The sequence below is a fragment of the Curcuma longa genome, chromosome 17, assembly GCF_044706935.1.
Source record: "Curcuma longa cultivar G26 ecotype Majalengka, Jawa Barat chromosome 17, ITB_CL_G26_1.1, whole genome shotgun sequence".
NCBI classification, from domain to species: Eukaryota; Viridiplantae; Streptophyta; class Magnoliopsida; order Zingiberales; family Zingiberaceae; genus Curcuma; species Curcuma longa.
Genome location: NC_133877.1, coordinates 633,410 through 657,385, shown reverse-complemented (window position 1 = coordinate 657,385; position 23,976 = coordinate 633,410). Strand labels below are relative to the sequence as shown.

At 39.3% G+C, this 23,976-nt stretch overlaps 1 protein-coding gene and 1 pseudogene across 1 annotated transcript; one reads left to right on the top strand and one right to left on the bottom strand.

Moving 5' to 3' along the window:
- Positions 1-3,085: 3,085 nt before the first annotated feature.
- Positions 3,086-12,137, top strand: LOC141848613 (uncharacterized). Its single transcript, XM_074736661.1, has 5 exons — positions 3,086-3,645; positions 3,846-4,040; positions 7,214-7,243; positions 7,340-8,449; positions 11,260-12,137. Exons 1-5 carry the CDS (start codon positions 3,184-3,186, stop codon positions 11,809-11,811), a joined length of 2,349 nt encoding a protein of 782 aa, XP_074592762.1. The 5' UTR covers positions 3,086-3,183; the 3' UTR covers positions 11,812-12,137.
- Positions 12,138-13,619: 1,482 nt separating this feature from the next.
- Positions 13,620-15,640, bottom strand: LOC141848583 (putative pectinesterase/pectinesterase inhibitor 34; annotated as a pseudogene).
- Positions 15,641-23,976: the final 8,336 nt, after the last annotated feature.

Below are 23,976 nucleotides of genomic sequence, written 5' to 3'. Positions count from 1 at the left end.
ACAGAAATGCAGTTTTGATTTTTCAGCTTGTGTTCTGAGCAATTTTTACGGCACTGATCCGAATCAAATTTCATGGAAATTTGCATGGCTATTAGCCTCATCAATCAAGCTTCATTGTGCAAAAAGAATGGAGGCAAAAGAGCAAGAAACAAGATAGAAAAGCAAGTTTTCGTTTTGAGAAAATCAGTTTTTCAGCCCCATTTTTTCAGCCATGTTCCCTAATTTGCTGCTATTAATCCGAATCTGGATTTCACGAAAATTTTGCATGGATATTAGCCTCATCAATCAAGCTTCATGATGCAAAAAGAATGGAAGCAAAAGAGCAAGAAACAAGGGAGAACAAGCCAAATTTCAAATGCAATTTCAATAATTTTCAGAATTAAGCATGCATTGATACATTGAAATTGTGGTTTCATGTGAGGTGAATTTTGACTCCTGAGGATTGGATGCTATTTCTTATGTCTTTTGAAACCTAAATGTGAAAGAATGGGGCTAGATTCGAAGAAGAAATGAAAAATGGCACGTTTGGGTGATGAAAAGAAAAGAAGAAGAAGAAAAGAGGAGTTTTGTATCAAGAAATGGAACCTCAAGTGAATTTTGATGTTTGATGATTGGTTGTCATTTGTTAACTCTTGCAAAACCTAGATATGAAAGGATTTGAGCTTGATTCGAAAGGAAACGCAAAATGGCACATTTGGTGAGTTTTGAGGAAAAAGGAAGAGAGGAAGTGAACTTTGTATCAAGGAGGAGAACTTCAAAAATTTAGATCAGAATTTCTTCATGGATTCGAAGAACACACTTAAACAAATGGGATACAAGAGAAAGAAATCAGAAAAAGGGCAAGGATCATTGATTAGCATTTAACTATACTCATGTCTACCACTTTCACTCATTTCCCTAATTGAATTTCTTTTCTCTTAGAATTTCATTTCTAAATTCCTATGTCATTTGTTTCAGTTCATGATCTCTTTACATTTTCAATAAGCCTAGTATATGTGGATTCCAAATCATAAATGGTAGTGGAGAGTAGAAAACAAGCAAGCCTATGGAAATGCATGAAACCTAAGTTGCTTGAGTGAGCTCCACTCTACATTGATCATGACTTAGCATTTAGGATGAGAGCCACTGATTTATCTATTGAAAACAACCTCGTGAGATTCAGTGTGATGCATTTTTCTCAATTAGTCAAGAAGGGTGAAACTTACTATGCGGTTAACCAAATACAAGTCTAATCCATGGATTTAAGTTTTTGAGACTTTACAAGCTTAGATAATTTTCTTTTAATTGTTTCTAATCATGATTGAGGATGATCTAGGGGGGTACAATCCTAGTTTATTTTGTTGACTTGAGCGGGACGCTCAAGGGTAAGTGTGGGGGAATTTGATGAGTTAGGGTTTTATTAATTTTTAAATCGATTTATTTTTGGGCTTTTACATGAAAATAATTATTTAATGAATCGATTTGATCATATTTGTCCTATATTGCATAATTTGAGGTTTGATATAATTTTTGTGATTTAATGGTGATTTTTGGCATTAATTTGGATTTTTATTGATTTTAGGGCTAAATCGGATCCGACTCGAGCTCAACCGCGGTCAAATCAAGTCAAATTTGTCAAATTGATCAAGCCAACATGGAGGACATGACTCGGATCGAGCCCGATCAAAATTTCAGAATTTTTTGGAAACCCTAGACTGCCCTAAAGCCCAGATCAAGTTTGACCGTCGGATTCAAGATCAACGGCTGAGATTAATTGATTAATCAGCGGTATATAAGCTTGGACTTTAATCGATGAACAGTGGCTGCGCCGCACTGTTCATCGTCTCCCGAAACCGCGACCGCGCCACCCCTGCTCGACGACGTACTCCACGGGCAGCCCCGTCCACCCAAATCTTCTTCCATTGCAATCCTTGATCCACGAGGAGTCCGAAACCGGCCGATTGGGTATATATTCCGGCAGCTGGAGGAGGCTCGTCGGCGAGGGTTTCACCGGCGGCCGTTTCCTTGTTTCTTCGTTTTTCCGGCCATCCACAGCAAATCCGGCGCCGCGTTCCTTTGAGGGGTTCTCCTAGGAGCGCGAGCATTCCGGAATCATACCAGAAATCAATCGGAGCACGGTGGAAGCAAGGAACTCAGTTTTTGCCAGCTTCAAGCGCTACTGTGCGGCGTTCTGTCAGCTCCGGAGAGGGTTTTTCCGGGGTTTTTCAGGCATCGAGCAGCTAGCAAACCACCCGAAGACCGCGTGGAAGGCTCCTAATTGATCAGTTCAGCTGGTTTGACACCCAGCTTGAGGAGAAGTTTCATACGTTGTTTTAGTTATTTGCATTTATAAGTTAGTGTTTTGCAATTTAGGATTCATAGGTTTAGTTTTGCATTTTTGCATTTAGTTCTTGAATTTGAATTACATTTCATTTGAAAAACACCAAAACCCCCATTTATATTTGAAAACCCAAAAACACGACACCTAAGCTCAATTTAGACAATTTTCTACTAGTCCTTGGAAAAACACGACTCGAGGCCCCTATACTTCCTTTTTTGGTATTTATTGCGGGTTTTCGATAAAAAAATATAAATTCTAATTTGAAGCCCTATCGTGACACCTAGTTTAGGGCTTTTCAGTTTCCTTCTCAATTGCCACTCACTTCAACCTCTATATCCACTCAATCTTTAGTCTTATCACTTTTCTTTAAATGAAAGCCAATGCACATGGTCTTTAGATTCCCTTTTTTTTTTTTTCAAATTTAATTGGATTAATATTTGATAAACAGTTAAATAAATAAATTAATTAAAATTAAAAATTTGATAATATCTAAATAAACCAAATAAAAAAAATTAATCAATTTGATTTCGACTTTAGTTGCATTTGACTTGTTTATTATTTGTTTCTTTACCATTTGTAACATATTCATAAAAGGCATTGCAAGTTACAACGTAGAACATTTTTTAGAGCAAAGTTTACAGGGACTTAATTGATATTTCAAAAAATATACGGGAGTAAATGCAAAAGACTGAAAGTGGCCGTGACTAGGAATATTACTATATTAGCGAACTAAAAGAGACCGCTGGGATTTCTCTTCGGCCCCGATCCGATCGCCATCCGTCCTAGGGTTCGCCGTCCGGCAGCTCCTTCTTGGTCCGGCGGCCCTCCCGGCCCTTCCTCCGCCTGCGTAACTGCCCTCCTTGATGCAGGACAGCGCGGCCGCGGAGGACGGCGACAAGGAGACTTTTGCGAAGAAGCCGCGCCACTGCGAAGCAAAGATGCCCCCTGCTGATTCCAACGAAGACTCCTTCCTCTTTCCCGTGGAGGAGATCGTCCAGTACCCGCTGCCGGGATACGTCGCCCCCTCCTCCATCAGCTTCAGCCCTGATGGGCGACTGATCTCCTATCTCTTTAGCCCCGATGGTACCCTCCATCGTAAAGTCTTCGTCTTTGACGTTGCTTCGCGGCGGCAAGAGCTGGTGTTTAGCCCACCTGATGGAGGCGGTCTCGACGAGAATAATCTCTCGGCTGAAGAGAAGCTGAGGCGGGAGAGGTCAAGGGAGAGGGGATTGGGTGTCACGAGGTACGAATGGAAGGCGAGGTCAGCGTCCTCTTCTTGCTTTCCTCCAGGGAAGCCCACTATCATGGTGCCATTGCCAAATGGGGTCTGTGCTCTGCCCTATTTCCTGATTTGATTGGCTAGTGTTGAAATTCAGCTAGTAGGCCGATTGTATTTGAAGTAGTTTCGGTTTGATCATTAAAATGCTTCATCAGAAGTAGTTATCCTATGTGCTGCTGAACTGGCTGACCTTAAACTTTCTTCTTTGAGACAGAGATATCAAGTGATCATTATCTGTTTCATCAGGTATATTTCCAGGAAATATCAGGCTCAGAGTCAGAGCTCAAGCTGACATGTTGTGCTGGTTCGCCAATCATTGACCCACATCTATCACCAGATGGAAGCAAGCTCGCATATGTCAGAGATGATGAACTCCACGTTTTGAATCTGTCTGGTGGGGAACCTAACCAATTAACTTTTGGAGCAAGTGCAAAACAAAAGGTTGGATGTTCGTATCTTGTTAATGCGTTACACATTGTTGAATTTACCTTTCTAGTTTTGGTGTTTGGAAAATAAAATCATGCGCTTGTGGTATGCATCCAATATTATCTTCTGTTTTGCTCTGGTAACCTTAAGTACTTTGGTTTGTCTTGTAACTTGACATTTAACCATTTGGACGAGTTCCATTTAGTATGCCAAATAATGAGCAATGAAGTGTACTTGTAGAAGATCATGGTTCAATGTTTTCTTTAAGTTCTCTCCTGTTTCTTATGTAGCTTGGTTGTCTCATCATAAGATGTATCAGGTTACTGAAACCTGTTTTCTATTCAAAGGACATTGATCTTTCTGCAGTTCCTATAGAAAAAAAAGCTTTCAGAAGGTTTCACAGATCAAGATGGTTGCTGGGTAGAAATGTTGATTCCTTGCACATTATATGGACTATGGAAGAACTAGGTTTTTCTTTTTGGTAGGGCATCACAAAAAGTATAATTAAAAGAACTACTGAAAAAAGATAGATCTCAAATTCGTATTTAAAAATAAAAATGATGTTTTCTTTTGAAATCTTGTTCTTATTGCATTAATTAAGAGAATCTAGGATAAATGTGCAACATATTTCCCTTTTTGTTCGGCATTGAACAATCGATGGACAACATATTATATCATTGCTTTGGATGTGAAGTACAAACACACTCAAGCTCTAATGCTTTTAGCAAACATATTTTTTGGTTCTTCCAATAATATGGTTGTGAAGTTTAAACTATTGCAATTCCCCACCACAAAACAGAAATAATTTCAGATGACCATTTTTTGACTATTGTACTTGAATTTAGATCTATTTCACATCTACTCTAATTTGTAGGATTCTTCTATTCTTTGTAGTTGTCATATTAGCATAGAATGAAATAAGTATAGTAGGATAAACTTTGAAATGCTGTAATGAAACTATACTTTTGAGGTTGTACCATGCATGTGGAAGATTGATGGTGGAAGTTGAAACTATTCAATATTTTTTTCATATAGAAACTAGTATAGTGATACATAAATAATAAAAGAGGCAATGCACTTTCTCAAAAGACCGAGTTACCTTTTTCCCCCAAGATATCAAAGGCCAAAATTTATTATTGGATTCATGCATACCAAGCGAAGTTGGGTGAGAAGTGTGTTGGGATTACAATCAAAGTCCCACATTAGAAATACATAGAGAAGATTATGAGTTTATAAGATGGAAGATATCTCCATTGGTATGAGACATTTTGGGTAAAATCCAAAGTGGATAATATTATGCCATTGTGAAAATATGTTGATTCTATCGGTTCTAACAATTGGTATCAAAGTCATGGTCTATGTGGAACCATGTGGGGAACCTCAGGAAAAAACGAAGTAGGGGAGATCCGGACCATAGGGATAATGGTAGGGGGTTCATAGTAAAATCCATGATAAATTCTCGAGGTAGGTAAGTCCTAGTAAATTGAACTGGATACTAGGCAGTCTTGACGGATCAAGAAAATCGGACATCGAGACAAGGAGAGCTTGGGGGGTCAAGAGATCGGACGTTAAGCTGGTCTCGATTGGAGTATGGTGATCCTTCATTTAAGGGGAGGATTATTGGGATTGCAATCAAAGTCTCACATCAGAAATACATGGAAAAGATTATGAATTTATAAGATGGAAGATATCTCCATTGGTATGAGGCCTTTTGGGTAAAGCTCAAAAACAAAACCATGAGGGCTTAGGTCCAAAGTGGACAATATCATATCATTGTGGAGATATGTTGATTCCATCAGTTCTAATAAAGTGATGTCAACTTTATGGTCTCAGAGTTAACAGCCTCAGAGAGCACATAACGCAAGCAAGATCATGGATAGAAGTAGGAAAAGCTTAAGGATCAAGGAAGAGGTAGAAGGAAAGGAAGTGTTGGGATTTGGGAACATTCTAGGAGACCTTGATATGCCAACTAAATGCAAAGGATACTGATTTAGGTCCCGGAGACAAGGAAAATGGAGGTGGTCATTGCAATTACAATACGGTAAGAGGGGACTGCAATATGAGCAAGAATCAAAGGGATGACCATGATTTTTTCCCATATTCTTAGGGGAACACCTGTATTATTCTGTGGATTGTGTTGAGCCACCTCTCTATTTTATGAAAAGGTCCACTTATTTTCTGAACCCCCCCCCCCCCCCCCCCCCCCCCCCCCCCACGGATTGTAGGTTCAACAAATATAGTTGTTTTCCAACCAGGCTAGAATTGGCCAATTTCTCACTCCTGGTCCAATTTCTTCAGTTGGATTTTATTGTGTTTTCTCACTTCTGGTCCAATTTCTTCTGTTGGATTTTATTGTGTTGTAAAACTTGTTCTGTTATTGTTTAATGCACTGTTAATGTCAAATTGAAGTTGGGTGATTGGGAGGTCCATATCCATACATGCAAATTTTTCTAGACAAAGGAAGTTTCTGCTAATCCATGTGTCCAACAAAGATTATGCTAGAGAAGTTGTAATGCAGCACAAAAGAAGCCCGATACTCTACATATCTTTGTAATGACTGTTGAATGAAATACGGTGGCAATATGCGAGCTCCTAGAATTTCTTGGTAGCTGCATCAGCATAGTCATGGCAAGGCACCCAGTTCTTTTAGTTACACTGTGCAGGGAGTTGGGAGGTATATTAGCGTGATAAGGCTGTCTATATCCTTGGAATATGCTGATCATTTCTGAGTTTGCTAAAATAACTCATTGGTAAACCCTCTCTTTACTGTATTCTATGAGCTCATTAGATTGTCTATAGATATTATTGAAATACTGTCTTCAGAAATAGATGTTAGGAAAATATTCCTTCAGAAAAAAGATTAGACATAGTTCTATTATATTCAAGCAACATAGCATGTCACTAACTGATTTGGAGTTAACTCTTTGCAATGTTTGTATTCGGGTTCACTATGCACAAAGCAGTGCATCTCTTGATGTATTTTTTCCTGATTTTCTTATAAACTAGGATTATTTCTATGCAAACTTTGCAGATTGTATATGTTGTGAGCTTGAATTTATATGCACACATTTTCATGGTTGCTAGCACACCTACGCTTGTTTTTGTTAATAAACTTATTGTATATATGAATCTCTTATTTGATGTCTTCATTCAGAGTATCTAACAGTTCTGATCTGTTCTGTTTTCAGACTCATGGTCTTGCTGAATACATTGCTCAGGTGCAATTTTTCTCCTCTCTCTGAAATTTTAAACATTGTCATGCTAGACCATTGAAAATCACTTTATTGTCCTACCAATTCTTTCTTTGGCCATAGGAAGAGATGGATAGGAAGACTGGATTTTGGTGGTCTCTTGATAGCAAGTATATTGCATTTGCTGAGGTTGACTCAGCTGAGATCCCTCTTTTCAGAATTATGCACCAGGGGAAAAGCTCAGTTGGCGTAGATGCACAGGAAGACCATGCATACCCATTTGCTGGAGCTGCTAATGTAAAGGTTCGAATCGGAGTTGTTCCTGCCTCTGGCGGTGAAGTTACTTGGATGGACCTTATTTGTGGATTATCAGGTGAAGCTGGTGGAGATGCAGAATATCTAGCTAGAGTCAATTGGATGCCAGATAATTCTCTTATAGCTCAGGTCCTCAACAGGTCCCATTCCAAATTAGAGATTTTAAAGTATGATATTCAGACTGGACAAAAGGAAATTTTACTTGTAGAAGAGCACGATATCTGGATAAACTTGCATGATTGCTTCACACCTTTAGATAAAGGAGTGAATAATTTTTCTGGTGGTTTCATTTGGGCAAGTGAAAAGACTGGTTTTAGGCACCTCTACCTTCATGACAAGAGTGGGGCTTGCTTAGGACCCATTACACAAGGTGATTGGATGGTTGAGCAAATTGCCGGTGTAAATGAAAATGCAGGTCTTATTTACTTCACTGGCACCATGGATGGGCCATTGGAATTTAACTTATATTGCACTAGCCTTATTCCAGACTGGACTGTTCCTTTAAAACCACCAACGAGGTTGACTCAGGGCAGTGGAAGACATGCAGTTATCCTTGATCATCAGATGCAGAGATTTGTTGATGTCCATGATTCTCTTAACTCTCCTCCCAGAGTAACCCTTTGTTCCTTGCACGATGGGAGTGTGATACTTCCGTTATACGAGCAGCCTCTTACTGTTCCTCGTTTTAGAAAGTTACAACTTCTATCACCAGAGATTGTGCAAATATCTGCTAAAGATGGTACTACTTTGTATGGGGCTTTATACAAACCTGATGCAAAGACATTTGGGCCGCCTCCATATAAAGCATTGATTGGTGTTTATGGTGGTCCTAGTGTCCAGCTTGTGGTTGATTCATGGATAAATACAGTTGACATGAGAGCACAATACCTACGGAATAAGGGAATCTTAGTGTGGAAGGTAAATCTGTTAGCTATTATCTTTTGTTTTTAAGTTTCTAGACTAAAATATACTCTATGCTCTGCCATCTGATTTATTTTTTAATTAGTACATTTTTGTTAAAGATCCATATCCTATAGCAAGGTAAGATAAAATGGGAACTGTTTGTATTACTGGTGTTGATTTCTAGTACCGTGTATTCTTCCAAAAACACAATTAACTTCTTTTATTTATTTGTCATTTTTATACTTGTTCTTCATGGATTCTTGAAATTGTTGGGTATATAGTAAAGTTCTATTTCAAAATCAAAGTTTTAAAGTTATAGTTGTTCTAGATTTTTTTGATCAAATTAGTCTGAATATCGTGAACTATATAACTTCAGTTTGTGAATATTTCTTTGTGTAGTTAATATATATTTTATACTGTATATTTTCTAATTTTATTTGCTGAAAAATATAAGAAACTTAGTTTGCAAAAATAAAATATTGTTGTTGTACCTCATATTACAAGGTTACAACCAATATTAGGATGGGGCTAGAGTTTGTGTATCTTAAGTGCATGGAAGCTTGCATTCATCCTGTTCTGATCTCATTGGTTACCTGCAGTGTGCATGGCTTATATGCTTTTTCAGAGATTTTAGTTACTATTTTGAGGAGAAATCCAATCAATGGGAAGAACTGATGATAGAATGGTTCAATATGAGATAGAAGAGTCCCGACAAACTCTAATATTAGCCAATTTACCCTTTTCACTTCACATTTACTTTTTTTCTTTCTTTGTTGTTTGTTTGTGTATAGTTGTTTCTTCCTATGTTGACCTTCAAGCTACAAAATAGTCTCAATCTTTAGCACTCACTTCTCTTTGCAAGCTAGCCTGGTTCCCCATCAACCAACTCTTCTCAGAATCTAGGATAGAGACTCAAACCTGTCTCTTGAGCTTGGTAAACTCCTTTTGTTCGCATGCAGTTGTCTCTTTTCTTTCTGCAGTGACTTACATGATACAAAATAACTCAATCTTTATGATTCACCTTCTCTTTTACGTCTCTTTCCAAGCTAGTCCCAGTGTCCCATGAACAAGTTCTTCGCAGAAACTGGGGTAGAGATCAAAGCTGTCTCTTGAGCTTGGATAGTTTCTTCAACATTGATTACCAAATCAACATGGAATTACCAGTCAATTTTCTTTATTGCACGGTTAGCTACTTAGTTTTGTAGCATTTTAACCTCTTAATTAATTGACAAAGTAGAGCCAAGCTTCATAACCTTTTTTGACAAACTTACATTATAGGAATCTGTTTCGAGCTTTCATTTTGACCCTATTCGACCAGATTTGTAGCTTTTAAACCCCCTTAACTAATTGACAAAGTAGATCCAAGATTCATAACCTCTGTTGACTCACATGCTATGGGGATCTATTCCCACCTTTCATTTTGGCCCTATTTGACCTCCCTGAGTCTGGATGTGCTAACTGGAACTGGTTTGTGGCAATATTCCCACAATCATGAGATAGTATGTTGAATCTAGATAGTCAGATTTGTATATTAGCTAACTTTTTTGTCAAAAGCTGAGGTATATGACTTTTCAGCATAGGCTAAGTTTTGTTTTCTTAAGTAGGGTGCCTACAGTTACCTGTATTACAATCATTTCTAGTAAAATAAGTATTCTTTAGCTCACGCAGTGTGTATAAACTTATGTCAAATTTGATTAAATCGTCCAGATTACAAATTGAATTGGAGACTTTAGAGAAAATAGGAGGCACATGTATTTACAAGTAAACTACATGGGTTGTATATATAATTAACCCTTTTTATTTTACATCCAAATGAATCACATTCTTGTTAGCTGACCAGGTTATGTCACCATGGATAGGAGAGGAACTGTACAATGTCATTAACTTTATGGTTTAAGTGCAGATTGATATCGGTTGGCATGACTGGGATGTACCATTTTGATCACTGACTGATATTGCATGGGTAAATGTGGTTATTTTGTTCACGCCCAACACAAGTTCAGTGGTATATACCAAGATAGACACATCTCATCTTGTTGCCATATAAAACCTGATTGAGATGCTGCTGATGCTTCAATCATTGCTGCCAATCATGGGAAAGAGATGCTACTGGAGGAGGAGGAGGGGGGGGGGGGGGGGGGGGGGGGGGGGGGGGGGGCTAGTCTAAGTCCAACTGCCACCAATTAACTGACATTATTTATGGATATGGAGAAACTAGTTTCAATACTAGATGTCCTGAGAATACTATTTAATCTAGATTTTCAAAAATTACTATGTTCGCCGCACTAGGATGCTACAAGAATCAATATTCTCATTCGATGAAAGGCATTCATTTTGGAATTAGTAAGTATAATCATTAGTCTTGTTTGATATACTTTTCTAACTTATCACTTCAAAATTTTAATTCACTTTTTAATTGTTATAGATTTTTTATAGCTAAATAAGCCAAGTGGAAGATGATGATAAAAATGTAAACTTAATTAAATTGATCTTGGCATGCTTTAATGTGTGCCAAAGCTTTTTGTGTGTGCTGTGTTGACATGACAGAATAGAGTACCTAAACTGTATTGTTCTGGTTGGAGTCAGAATGATACTTCATTAGTTAACTGTATTCATGAATCTCTATGCCATGTCATAGTAGATAGTCATATGATTGTTTGTCATAAATGGTCCATGAAAAAACTACTGCTTGCATCTGACCTCTCTTTTCCTATTGCGATCAACAATTGTTTTGCCTATCTCTGCTATAATTGATACAGTTGCTCTATAATAAAATGATTATGGTGCAGAACATGACAAAGACAATTTTTTCTTCTGTAATGCAGCTAGATAACAGAGGGACTGCAAGGCGAGGATTGAAGTTTGAGGGCCATCTGAAGCACAACTTTGGCCAGGTAGACGTGGAAGATCAAGTGACAGGTGTAGAGTGGCTTGTGAGGCAAGGTCTTGCCAAAGCAGACCATATTGGTATATATGGTTGGAGCTATGGAGGCTTTCTGTCAGCAATGAGCCTGGCAAGGTTTCCCAACACTTTCTGCTGTGCAGTATCAGGTGCCCCAGTGACTTCATGGGATGGATACGACACCTTCTACACCGAGAAGTATATGGGCTTGCCGGATGAAAACCCTGAAGGCTATGAGTACGGATCAATAATGCACCATGTGCACAAGCTGAAAGGGAAGCTACTCCTTGTTCATGGAATGATCGATGAGAATGTGCACTTCAGGCACACAGCCAGACTTGTAAACTCACTCATTGCCGCTGGCAAGCCGTACGAGCTTCTGCTTTTTCCAGACGAAAGGCACATGCCGCGTCGGCTACGAGATCGAGTTTACATGGAGGAGAGGATCTGGGAATTCATAGAGAGAAACTTGTGAGAGGTGCAGAATTTTTCCTCCTTTGGCACGTCAGATGCTCGTTGAATAGGCATATACCATCAGTCTGGTAGAAGATCCAGTTGTGGAAGTCTGGAACTGGAAGGCAGGTCCAAACCTTTCAGATTTTCTCAAATAAGAAGATTTGAGGATCAGTTTCCTCATAGGGTCTGCTTGGAAATAAGTTACGTGGGAGCTTTTGTTGGATCGATGTACAATTTGGACTATGGAGATTGAGGGGGTCCCTTTCATGTATTTATTGTATGGCAATCTACAAATTCCCTTCTGATTCGAGATGAGTTCTAAAGGCATTGCTTCTGTTTAACCTAGCAATGGTTGAATCTCCCAGAGTATGGTTGAAGTCACGGTGACAGAGATTCGACAAATAATAATCAACTAAGTTTATTCATACTATAATCAATATTATCAGCCTTGGATGGATCTCAATGGAATGTTAACCAAACTCAAACACAGGTCCGATTGAAGGCTCAAACTAAGCCACAAGGTTGTGTATTCCTACCCAGCTACTTTGATCTTGCCTAAATTAAAATCTCTTAAGATTATAATTCACACTAGTAATGTCACACCCTCGTGCTTCTGAGTCTTCTTATCACATCATATCATCTTGCATTGGGACTCATGTTCGGTGAATGTGCCTTAAAACCGAACCGAATCGAACCGAATTAACCGAAAATCGAATAAACCGATTTTTTTTGAACCAACCGAACCGACCGAATTTCCCAATAAAAACCGAACAAACCGAACTGAAATTTTATCGGTTAATTCGGTTTTCGACCGAATTAACCGAATTAACCGATTTTTTTTAAATATTATAAAAAATTTACTAATAAATTAGAAATTTATATATTTATTTACTTAAATTTTATAAATTATTTTTTTAATTTAATTAATTCGGTTTATTCGGTTTAACCGAATAAGAAAATTTAAAACCGAAACCGAACCGAATTAACCGATTTTTTTAAAAAAATAACCGAATTTCCGAAATAACCGAACCGAATTAAAAATTCGGTTCGGTTTGATCGATTTATTCGGTTTATCCGAATTTTTGCTCACCCCTATGCCTACTCCTCAACCTTATTTCAATCTGTCTTATAGTCCACCTTGTGTTAGGCTTCTAATACATTGAAGTAAATAAACTCCCTAAGCTAGTTTCCTACCTCATCCGAACCATGCTTCCTTTTCTAGAGTGTCATTCAAACTCCAAAACTCCAACAACACTGATTTTGGACCTTTAAACCAACTTGACCTTTTCAAGCTAAAATATCTCCACTGGCTCTGTATGTACTATGTTGTTCTTTGTATGTACTGTGTTCTCCAAGGTGTGGCACTCCATTGCTAACATGTTGTTCTCGTCTCAAATGCGAAACACGTTGAAAAGTACACACACAGTGATGTGAAGTGAGGTGAGGTCGGGCATTAATGGCAGTGCGTAACCCCACCGTTCAGTTTCAGTCACCTCCATCAATTCCACCACCACCCCTGAAACCTCTCCAATCCATAAATTTTCCAATTAATTCTCCAGCCCTGAGCTGCCTCTCACCGACACTCCCACGAGCCATGAAGCAGTGAATCAGCGGGAACCTTCTTCCTCTGCCTTTCACTCTGCTTTCTAACATGTCGTGCAGCTCTCTCATCGTGCTGTTTTGGCCTCCTTGGCAGATGTTTGATTGATTGATAAATTCTGGGAATTGACTTGCTATCATCCTAAAGGACAGCTCGGTCCTACGTGCAGCTGTTCTTAGCTATCGCCCTTAAGTGAAGTTGCTATCCTTAGATACAAATCAACATATTATAGAACAAAGGGAATGGAATGTAGGAGAAAAGAAATTTGTAGAGGAAGGCACTGATTTTTATATTTTTACACGGACAAGCCGGCCAAGAAGGCGACGCCTGTGGAGGGCAACCATGAGGAACCGAAGATGAACTGCGCCACCGTGAACTTGCTGGCCTCCGCCGGCAGCGTGATCACCCGGTAGCCTGGCCACTGCACTCTCTTTCCGACGGCGGCCCCTGGGCCGTAGTTCATGTACTCGCCGTAGTACAAGGTGTCGAGGGCGAAGGTGGCGTTCCACTCCAGCCACCCTGCTGGCTGGATGTGGTCCTCGATGTAGGACATCATGACAACGGTCCTGGAGTAGAGCTTCCACGGCCGACCGAGGTAGGTGGGGTAGTTGGCCTTGGTCGACTCCAAGTCGGCCGCCGCCACCACCCGGCAGGCGTGGATGGAGATGCCGGTGTTCTGGTTGGGGTCCTTGCGGTTCTGTGCCGTGACGGTGTTCTTCTGCATCGGCATCGGGCGCCGCGCCCACAGGCTGCAGTTCTGCAGCACCACCGCCGCGTTGCCGAAGATGAAGTCGACGGTGCCGTAGACGTCGCACTCCCGGAAGAACTGCCGCTGCGAGTGCACGTATAGAGTGTCCTGGTACCCGATCACGTTGCACCTGTAAACCACCGCGTGGTCCGCCCCCACCCGCAGTGCCACCGCCTGGTGTTTCTCCGGCCCCGCCCAATTCTGCACCGTTATGTCCCTCATTATGAATCCCGTCCCTGTCGCCGCTGCAAACACCAAATTCACAACCACAACTTCATCCTCTGTTTCTGTAAACATCAGTAAAAGTCCCGATAATCATTATAAATACCGAAAGTGGCCGTGTGGAAGGTGGTGAAGTTCTCGGACACACTCCGGGACCCGGCGATGATGGTCTTGCTTTTGCCGTCGCCGATGAACATGAGATTCGTCTTCTTCCGTCCAACTTTGATGTTCTCGTCGTACTGCCCGGCCTTGATGTAGATGATGATGCGGCGAGTGCTGTATTCTGGTGCCGCCTTCACCGCGTCGGCAATGGAGGTGTAAGTACCGTTTCCGTCCTTGGACACGACCATGTCGGCCTGGATGCTCGACGCCGGCGCCTGGAGCAGTCGTCTGTCCTTCTTCAGCACCCACGAAGGGAACTCCAGTAGCTTCCTTCTCTTCCTGTCGTGGATCGGAATGCCGGCGAAGTCTTTATTGCGGCCGAAGCCGGAGAAGATGGCGAGGCAATTGCTGACGAGCTCGGTGAGGTCCTTCGTCTGGCTCTTCATGTGCCGCTTCACGCGGAGGTCGGTCACCTGTTGCAGCCCCTCGTCGCAGGTGTCCTGGTTGGTGAGCGCGGCGCTGAGCCAGGTGACCACGTCCTCGTCGGAGAACCCCTTCACCCGGGCCCGCGACCCCGCCGAAGCGCCGGAAGGGGCCACCGCCAGGAGCGAGTTGGAGAGCTGCTCCTGCGAGTGGTCGAGCAGCTCCATGCAGTCCTCGTACGCGGAGCGGGCGAGCGAGTCCATGGCCGCCCCGGCGATGGCGGAGGCGCCGTGATGGCCGCACTGACGCGGTGGAGCGTCATGTTGAGCGACACGTGGACGAGGTCGCGCTCCCGGGCCGCGTCGCGGGCCCCGGGAAGTCGAGCAGCGAGCGCAGGCAGAGATCCGGGTACCGAGTCAATCCGCAGGCGCGCGATATGGTCTGGCTCGGCGTCCGCCGGCGCGGCGGAGGCGTCGCCGCCTCATCCGGCTCCCGGCGGCGCACGAATAGCGCCACCGAGAAACCGGAAGCCACGAGCAAAAGCACGGCGACAAGGCCAAGGCAGAGGAACACCCTGCGGCGCGCCCTGGACGCGTCGCGACTCGCTTGCAGTTGCAGATCGGACAAGGAGGGGAGCGACTCGGACGAGGCGACTCGGCCGTAGCCCATGTGGCGATCTACACTCGAAGATCAAAAGGAAAGACGACGGCAAGAAAAGTAGAAGGACGTCGAGTCTCTGCGTGTGTGTGTGTGTCAGTGAGGTAGGTTTATAATTATAACAAGGCAACAGTAGTAAGTAATTACAAGAGTTTGGTGGGAGGTCCATGTCCTGCTCCGTGAGCTGGCTTCTACTTCCTCTCCCTCTCTGCTTTATCTCGCCCACAGCAGTGCCACAGCATGCAACAGCAGTGCCCTCTGTTTTCTGCTTCGTAGCTGCAGCTCTGGCTGGCTAGATGAGTTAAGCACCATCATTTACTCGACATGAAGCTTGGCTAGCTGCGAGGATTTGCAGGAGGCATGCATTTGCACCATGCAAGGCTGCCTGAAAGAGAAGCATGAGGAGAGGCAGGAAACAGGGCATGTGGCACATTATGAGAAATATTTAAAGTGGGCACATGAGGGACAAGAGCTTCCGGTTTAGCGAAAACCAACTAAGTGTTTGATTGTTGTCGAAGGACTCTGTGATCGGATCACCTGGGAAGAAGATAAGGCAGTGGTAGACCCTTTTGCATGTCGATGGCTTAGTGAATGGTTTCTTGGGGCATTGACTGCTTGATTTGAAGGCCAGGCGATCAGGCAAATGAAAAATGGTGGTAGGACACATGAAGACTTACGTGTTGTTGCCGGTGGCCTTGCCCAATATATCAGGACACAATATTGTAGATGAGCCTCATTCAAGTCATCCATTTAGACAAAATCAAAGTGCATTAAAAAGTAAGATCCAAAATGTTAAATTCTAAGATCAAATAACTTGTTTCACTATACTTGATAACTGTTATGGATTGGCATGACTGAGTCTAGAATGTCAAGATTTGATTCGAGACGATGACACGTCAAAAAAAAAAAAGATTCCAAGTTGACTGGCTTGATCCCACGCCCCAACCCATCAACTCTGGCTCAGTATCACGTTCGACTTAGGCTCACGAACTTGACTCAAGAGGCAGCCCAAGTCGAAGTCAAATACCCAACTCAGCATTCGCCTCAGCTCAGGATCTTACATCCGACATCTCTCAAAGCTTAGCTCTGAGCTCTGAGTCCGAGCCACTCCACTGAGTCACCTCTCCTGCTGATCAAGTCCTCGGCCTCAAGGCCCGTCTCAGTCGACCTCGACTCGGGCTCTCTCTGTCACCCATGCTCAACCGAATCTGCTCCATTCAGTCCACCGCCATAAGGACACATGCAATTATATGATATCTCAGGTAACGTATCACCCTATTAATGCGGCATGATAAGACTTTTCACTACTACGGCGGCGATGGAATGTTCCCCTTACCTGGATAGGACATTTTCCCTGATAAAATCTCCACTAAGGAATATACTCCTTAATCAAGTTGAAATAATTTTTCATTACTCTCTTATGACATGCATCTATATATCTCCTCCATCGTTCGTGAACGAGCCGAGCTCGAGCCTGATTTTGAGCCCGAAAATATTATCGAGTCGAGCTGAGCTTAACAGTATTTGGTTTGTGAGCTCGCGAACATGTTCGTTTAAAGGCTGACAAACCTGTTCGCGATGTTCATCACACGTGTTTGTTACTCACGAATATATATATATATATATATATATATATAATATGAATTATAAATATTATATATTAATGAACTAAACTCGAACTAAGCTCGTTTAACTTTTAAACGAACTATTTTCGAACCGAGCTCGAACTAAATTCATTTAACTTTAAAACAAGCCTTTTTCGAACCAAGCTCAAGTCATTCGTGAACTATTTAATTTCATTACGAGCCGAGCTCGAGCTTAAGAATTAAAACTCGAATCGAACTTGAGCTTAGGAAAAACAAACCGAGCTCGAGCCTCTTACTGTTCGGCTAGGCTCGGTTCAATTACACCTCTAATGACAGGTATGCATACACACTAAGAAACTCAAAAAAATGCTCATTCCTTTCCTTATTCTCTTCTCCTCTCCCTCTCTAATAAGGGAGCTGACTTGAGCATCGGAATGGTTAACCAGGACACTTCTGACTTCTGTTCTTATCATCTTCTTCCTTTTGCTATGCAGAGTTTGGAGGTGCATCAGAGTTTGCCATCTGCATCCTTCGCTTTGCATAGGCACCACTTGACCTTTAACCTATCAGCTAGATGGCCGACAACTCGTCTGGAAGACGATCTCAACAGGAACACTAATTATGAAGTATGTGCTGTAATATAATGGATAAATCAATACATATACTTCAATGAGTTTGGCTACTTTAAGTTCTTAAATAAAGGTTTTGCAGTTCTCAAGAAGTAATAAATTATATGGTCTTACACCTCTTGAAACTCTCAAACTTGCAATAAAGCTAGCTCCCAATTTAATGAGAAATAGTTGCACAATTTTAAATTGCATATTTTTTTAAATAATAGATAAATAATTTCTACTAAAATCTGTATACATATTCAAAATAAACTTTTAAAATATTCATCCCTAATAATATAAAATTTGAATCTTAATTCTCTTTATTACTCTAAGGATGATGAGTGCTTTATCACTGCACCCTAACTTTTAACAAGAGGATGATGAATTATTTTTTTAAATATCACAATTATTATAGGTCTAGACCCTTCTTTGTCATGTGTCCTAAAATCTAGAAACATAAGTTAACTAATTTTGTATTGTGCAAAAATTTATTTGTGCTTTCTACACTAACAAATTAAATACTCCATCTACCTAGCTAATAAAAATGATCCATTCAATCTCTAATCCACACAATCTAACTAATGTTGATAACCTTTTTTAATCAAAAACATCTATTACAATGAAAATCATTATATGCTTAACCTCCTTTTAATTTATAGAAATTTCTATGCCATTTTGGATATGTATATCACCATTCTCTTGCCCTAATATTTGTTTAATTTTATGCTCTCAAAGTCCTTAGCTCTATAACCAGTGAAGTACTCCCTCTTAAGAACACAGTTATAAAATGCCCTAACCTCATAATTCACCCTATTTCAAAATTCTAGATGTTTTCATAGTTAAGATAGATATCGAAGCATTTTCTCTCTTCTCTTTGACCTATTTGCTCACTAACCTTCATCCTTAGCTTTTTTAATTTTGCTCCTACCAATCTCTTTATGTCAAGTACCTCATCTTACTCCCTTTATTTGCAATCCTCATTCAAAATGTTGTCTCTAATTGTGGCTTAAGTCAACTTCCAAACTATCTAGTAAAGAAATGAGAAATACTAATACTTGCACCTTATTAGCTAAAGTAAGTTTTATAGCAACCATCTTATAAGTATTTTTTGAATTAATTTTATGTTCAAAAGCATCTTCTTCATCCTTAAATTTAGAATTACTAGTCTTTTATGAGTGTCTGATTTTCTACTAATATGGATTTTCAAGTCGCATTGGAGGAATATACTTTTGTATCTAATGCAACTTGATGAATGAAACTTAGGTATATCCATCTTCTAATCATAACACAATCTAACTAGCCATTTACAAAGTTGTATCATTCTTGTCCTTTGTCTTCATTCTTCTCGAACAATATATTCTACCAAACGCTTAAGATACAAGATATGTATCATTAATAGTTTCCAAATTCCTTAGTTAGCAAAGTCCAACTTAATTATAGTGGCTCCTATATCTTGATCATCTATCTATGCCTCAATTAAGATGTTATAAAAGAAATCTCAAATCGTATAAAACATTTTCCAAATGAACAACCATATACTATCTATCTATGTTAGTACGCATCCAAGTAGATGATCTCAAATGTGTTCTTTGAAGGATATGCACTAATGCCACAGTCTCTATATTTACCAGGCTCACCATCACTTATAACACAACAAACGATTGAGTGTTGCGAGGTCTAACATATCCACTACACCACAATGTCCCATGATACTTAAGGTCTTACAACCTTAAATTTTCTACTATTTTGCCACTACAAGAGGTTTCTTCTATTCCACTCCACTTCCTTTATCACTTTTGTTGGATATGAAAACATTGGAGCTAGATATTGGGTGATGGATGTAAGGGTATTGTCGATGAGAGTCAACCTTTCTCAAATAAAAGAAGCCCCACGCATGAGTCAACCTTCCTCAAATAAAAGAAGCCCCTCGCGTGACAGAGTGAGTCTTTTATGAACTTTTGACACCAAAAAGTTTCAATAAGTTTTATTGGCTTCTTACATTTCCAAGTTAGTACCTAAGATATGGGATTGAGAAGTTCATCAAAGGACAACCAAAGGTTTGAGCTAGCTCCTCTCCTTGACTCATGTTGTGTTACCAAGGTAAGGTTGACACTTTCAAATTTTGAGCATAATTGATGTTTGTTTTTTGGAATAGCAATCTATCATCCTTTCAAGATTTGGAAACCTTGTGGAAGGATATCTTGTCTATTGGCTTCTGAATGTGCTACATCCTATCCTAAAGAGTTAGTACCTAAGATATGGGATTGAGAAGTTCATCAAAGGACAACCAAAGGTTTGAGCTAGCTCCTCTCCTTGACTCATGCATGTTGTGTTACCAAGGTAAGGTAGGACAAGGTCACTTTCAAATTTTGAGCATAATTGATGTTTGTTTTTTGGAATAGCAATCTATCATCCTTTCAAGATTTGGAAACCTTGTGGAAGGATATCTCTACCCACCCCATGAATGTCCTACATCCTACCCTTTCAATAAAATATGATGGAGAACATTAATCAAAAGAATATAAAAGGTAAGGTGATAGTGGATTGACTCTCTCTAAGGTAGGACAAGGTGCTATAAAAGCTTTAAAATAATCAAGCTTTGTCAACATTGTCTCTTCTTTGCTATTTTTACACCAATTCACAATTTCAGTTTAGTTGCATTAATAGAATAAATCAATATCCCCCTTCCTTTAAAAAGGTGAATTGAGATTCTCCTACCCAACCTAAAATAATTATTTATAACCTTCAACTTTCTTGCCAAGACCTTGAAAATTATCTAAAATATAATATGCTCTCTCTATTGGATCGCGGTGATAATGAGGTGAACGATAATGCTGGAGGGGGAGGGATTAATAACATGTATGCAAATAATAAGGTCACAGACACAATTAGTAGTGGAATATATATACACACCACATGTTGAGACACAAGCAATATAATAGTGTTCGGCAACCCTTAGGGTCTTAGTCCATGACCTATGATCCTTTAAATTGATCACTTTCGAAATCCTTTATCTTTCTTCTCTTTGGTAAAATGATAGAGGTGAAGAAACCTATTACAAGATCGTGAAACATAGCTTTGGCGGCTTACAACAGAATTGATCAATTTATTATTGTTGTCTTCGTGACATCTTAACCCTCTTTTAAAGTCTTCTCTACATAGTGAAATCTTGACATGTTCTTATTGATGTTGCACTCGTTAGTTAATGGATATTTCACCATTAGTCGATTAATGCCACTAATTCCCATGGCAATCGATTCCTACAATGATTACTACTTCATTTAATGTTCATTAATCGATTAAAAACCATCCATCAATGGACTAATCTTGATCAAATCTTCTAGCTCATGATTGATTCCTTTAATTCTTTGAATTACACCTGCCTTAGTCAATTGATTACAAATTATCAGTCAACTAAAAATCATCCATTAGTTGATTAACTTTGATCAGATCTTGCTCCTCATAATCAATTCCCTTGATTCTTTGAATAATACTTGCATTAGTTGGCTTGTCATAAATCATCAATTGATCACTAGCCAAAATAGAAATACGATATTAAATATTTCTTAGTTGACTGATTATAAGTAATTAGTTGGCTGTACAATAAAAAACAAACTTAAAATAAAATTTTTAATCAACTTCTCTAGTCGACTTACCTTTAATCAACTACCCAATCAATTAATAATTTAACTTTAGTCCATCTAATGGTTGAATTTGCCTAAGTTAAGATCTACCCACACTTGATTAGATTTTCACTCAACTCTCAACTCATTTTGATGTAGAAGGATTTAAAGATTATTATTATTATTTTTGATAATTTTTATTTTTTAGTAATTTTTTTGATATTTAGAGTATTTTTGATAATTTTTATCTTTTATATTTTAGAATTTTGAGTATGTTTAAGATTTTTAAGATTTTGAATCTGTTAAAATATTTTTTTTGTTAGGATTTTTCTTTCTTTTGCATCTTAGAGTTTTGAGTTTATATAAGCGTCTATTTAGTTAATGTTTAAGGAGAAGTTTTTTGGATTAATAATATTTTTCAACATTGTTGTTTATTTTTTGATTTCCTGGTATTCTTTCAAATCAATAGATTTTAAAAAATTAATTTTAACATTTGCAATCAAATCAACGGAATTAATACTGCTTGTAGGATAATCACTATCACGTCCGACATCACACGTTAAGCTTCTCGCCCCTTGGATACACTGAACCCTCAGCTCCCTTCCTATACAATCTTTCTCACTCCATTGATGTAGTGAGTCTTCAATAATTTTACTCTAAGATATCAAATCCACTAAGTCCTCTGGCTCCCTTCTCGTGTCATTCTTCTCATTCCATCTGCATACTTTGCTATCCTTCTCATTCCATTTACATACTTTGCTTCCCAGGCACAACTGTCTCTAATATTCCTCATCCTACAGTCTTTGGGTATCCCATACTATCTTTTTCTCATCTTTCACAGGCTTTGAGTCATCAAACACTCCATCTATATATACATAAATGCTTGGCACACAAATCAAATATAAAGATAAAGTCTAACTTAAATCCTTTATTCAAACGGCAAAACTCATAGTCACACTGGACCACTCAACAATAAAAAATTTCAATACCCCAACTTTTAGAGTTAAAGTAATGTAAAAGCAATTTAAATTCTATGTCCAAGCTTTACTATCATGAATTCACTAAAAATAGTTGAATCTTGACTTTCATATCCTCCCTCATTAAATCCGCCATTGTTAGTCCCAAGTCCAGATGAAAAAGGGTGAGAATTGCATATTAGGTTGTCAGCTAGCATAGACTTTTAAATAAATTTCAATGAATAAATCCATCAAACTATTATACTAAGATGGTAGGAGTACAAGTATTAGAAAAAATATACGACAACTCGAATGCAACATGAGATAAGATGGAATCAAAATTGAAAATAGTAGCTAAGAGTACACTCAGTGAGTCAAAGGAACGTGCACCATCTAGTAAAGAATCTTGATGATGGAATGAGAAAGTATAGGAGAAAGTGAAGGAAAAATTAATAACCTATAAGATATTATATATTTATAAGAACAAGAAAAATTTAAAAAATATATATAGTAGCTAAGAAAGAGGCCAAGAAAGTAGTGAATAAAGCTAAAAATGAAACTTTTGAATACTTATATCAAAAATTAGATATAAAAGAAGAGGAAAGAGACATTTATAAAATAGTTAAAGTGAGAAAGAGGAAGACAAGAGATCTTATCCGAATAAGATGTATTAAAGATGAATGCAATAAAGTACTGATAAATGATGAGGAAATAAAAGAGTGATAGAAGAGACATTTTCATTAACTTTTTAATAAAGATTTAAGTATCCAACTTAACTTAGATAATTTAAGTAGGTTAAATGAGTGTAAAATTTAAATTTTTATCGTAGAATTCAAGCTTCAGAAGTTAAACATACTTTAAATGGGATGTAAAATGGAAAACATTTGGACTAGATGATATTTGGATCTTGGTATCGAAGTGCTTAGGGAAATAAGCTATTGAATGATAATGCGGTGGAGATAGTTGTCCCCACATGACATAGTCAAGTCAACAGTCATATTGAGTTGGAGATCAAAGTCAAGATGAGATCAGCTCTTCTCCGAAATCTGACTTGAGCTTCAAAGTGGTTGAGCCAAGTCTCATCTTGGCAGTCCTCCTAATGTTTTCTTCAAGTCTCCTAAGACCTCTATTCGAAGATCTCCTTACTCGGCAATTGGAAGTAGATTCCTTTGGATGCCCAACTCCTTATGATGCAGTGGAGATAGCCATCCCCATGTGGTATATTGTCAATTAAACAGTCATACTGAGCTAGAGGTCCAAGTTAATACTAGCTCAACTCTGGTCAAAACAAGTTTGAGTCAACTCAAGCCAAGTTTAGGTTCGCGGATCAAGTTAGACTGAGTTCGGGTCGAGTCAAATGGAACTTGGATCAAATCAACCCCAAAAGAAGTATCTCTCGGCAAGTTGAGATTTGACTCAACAGTTATTGAAGCGCCAATCACCAAGGGACAAGGCAGTTAAGGCACCAATCGCCAAGAGAGGTATCTCTCGGCAAAGAAAGGAAGAGATGTGCTCTTTGTGAACCAGGGTGACCTTTTTGTTTTTTATTTAAAGGTAACAGGTTACAACACCAAGGCAATTCATTTTGTTTACTGCTTTCTACTTATCATTTTTCTTCGTTCTCTCCACCTTTTCTCAAAAATTTGACTTAAGCAT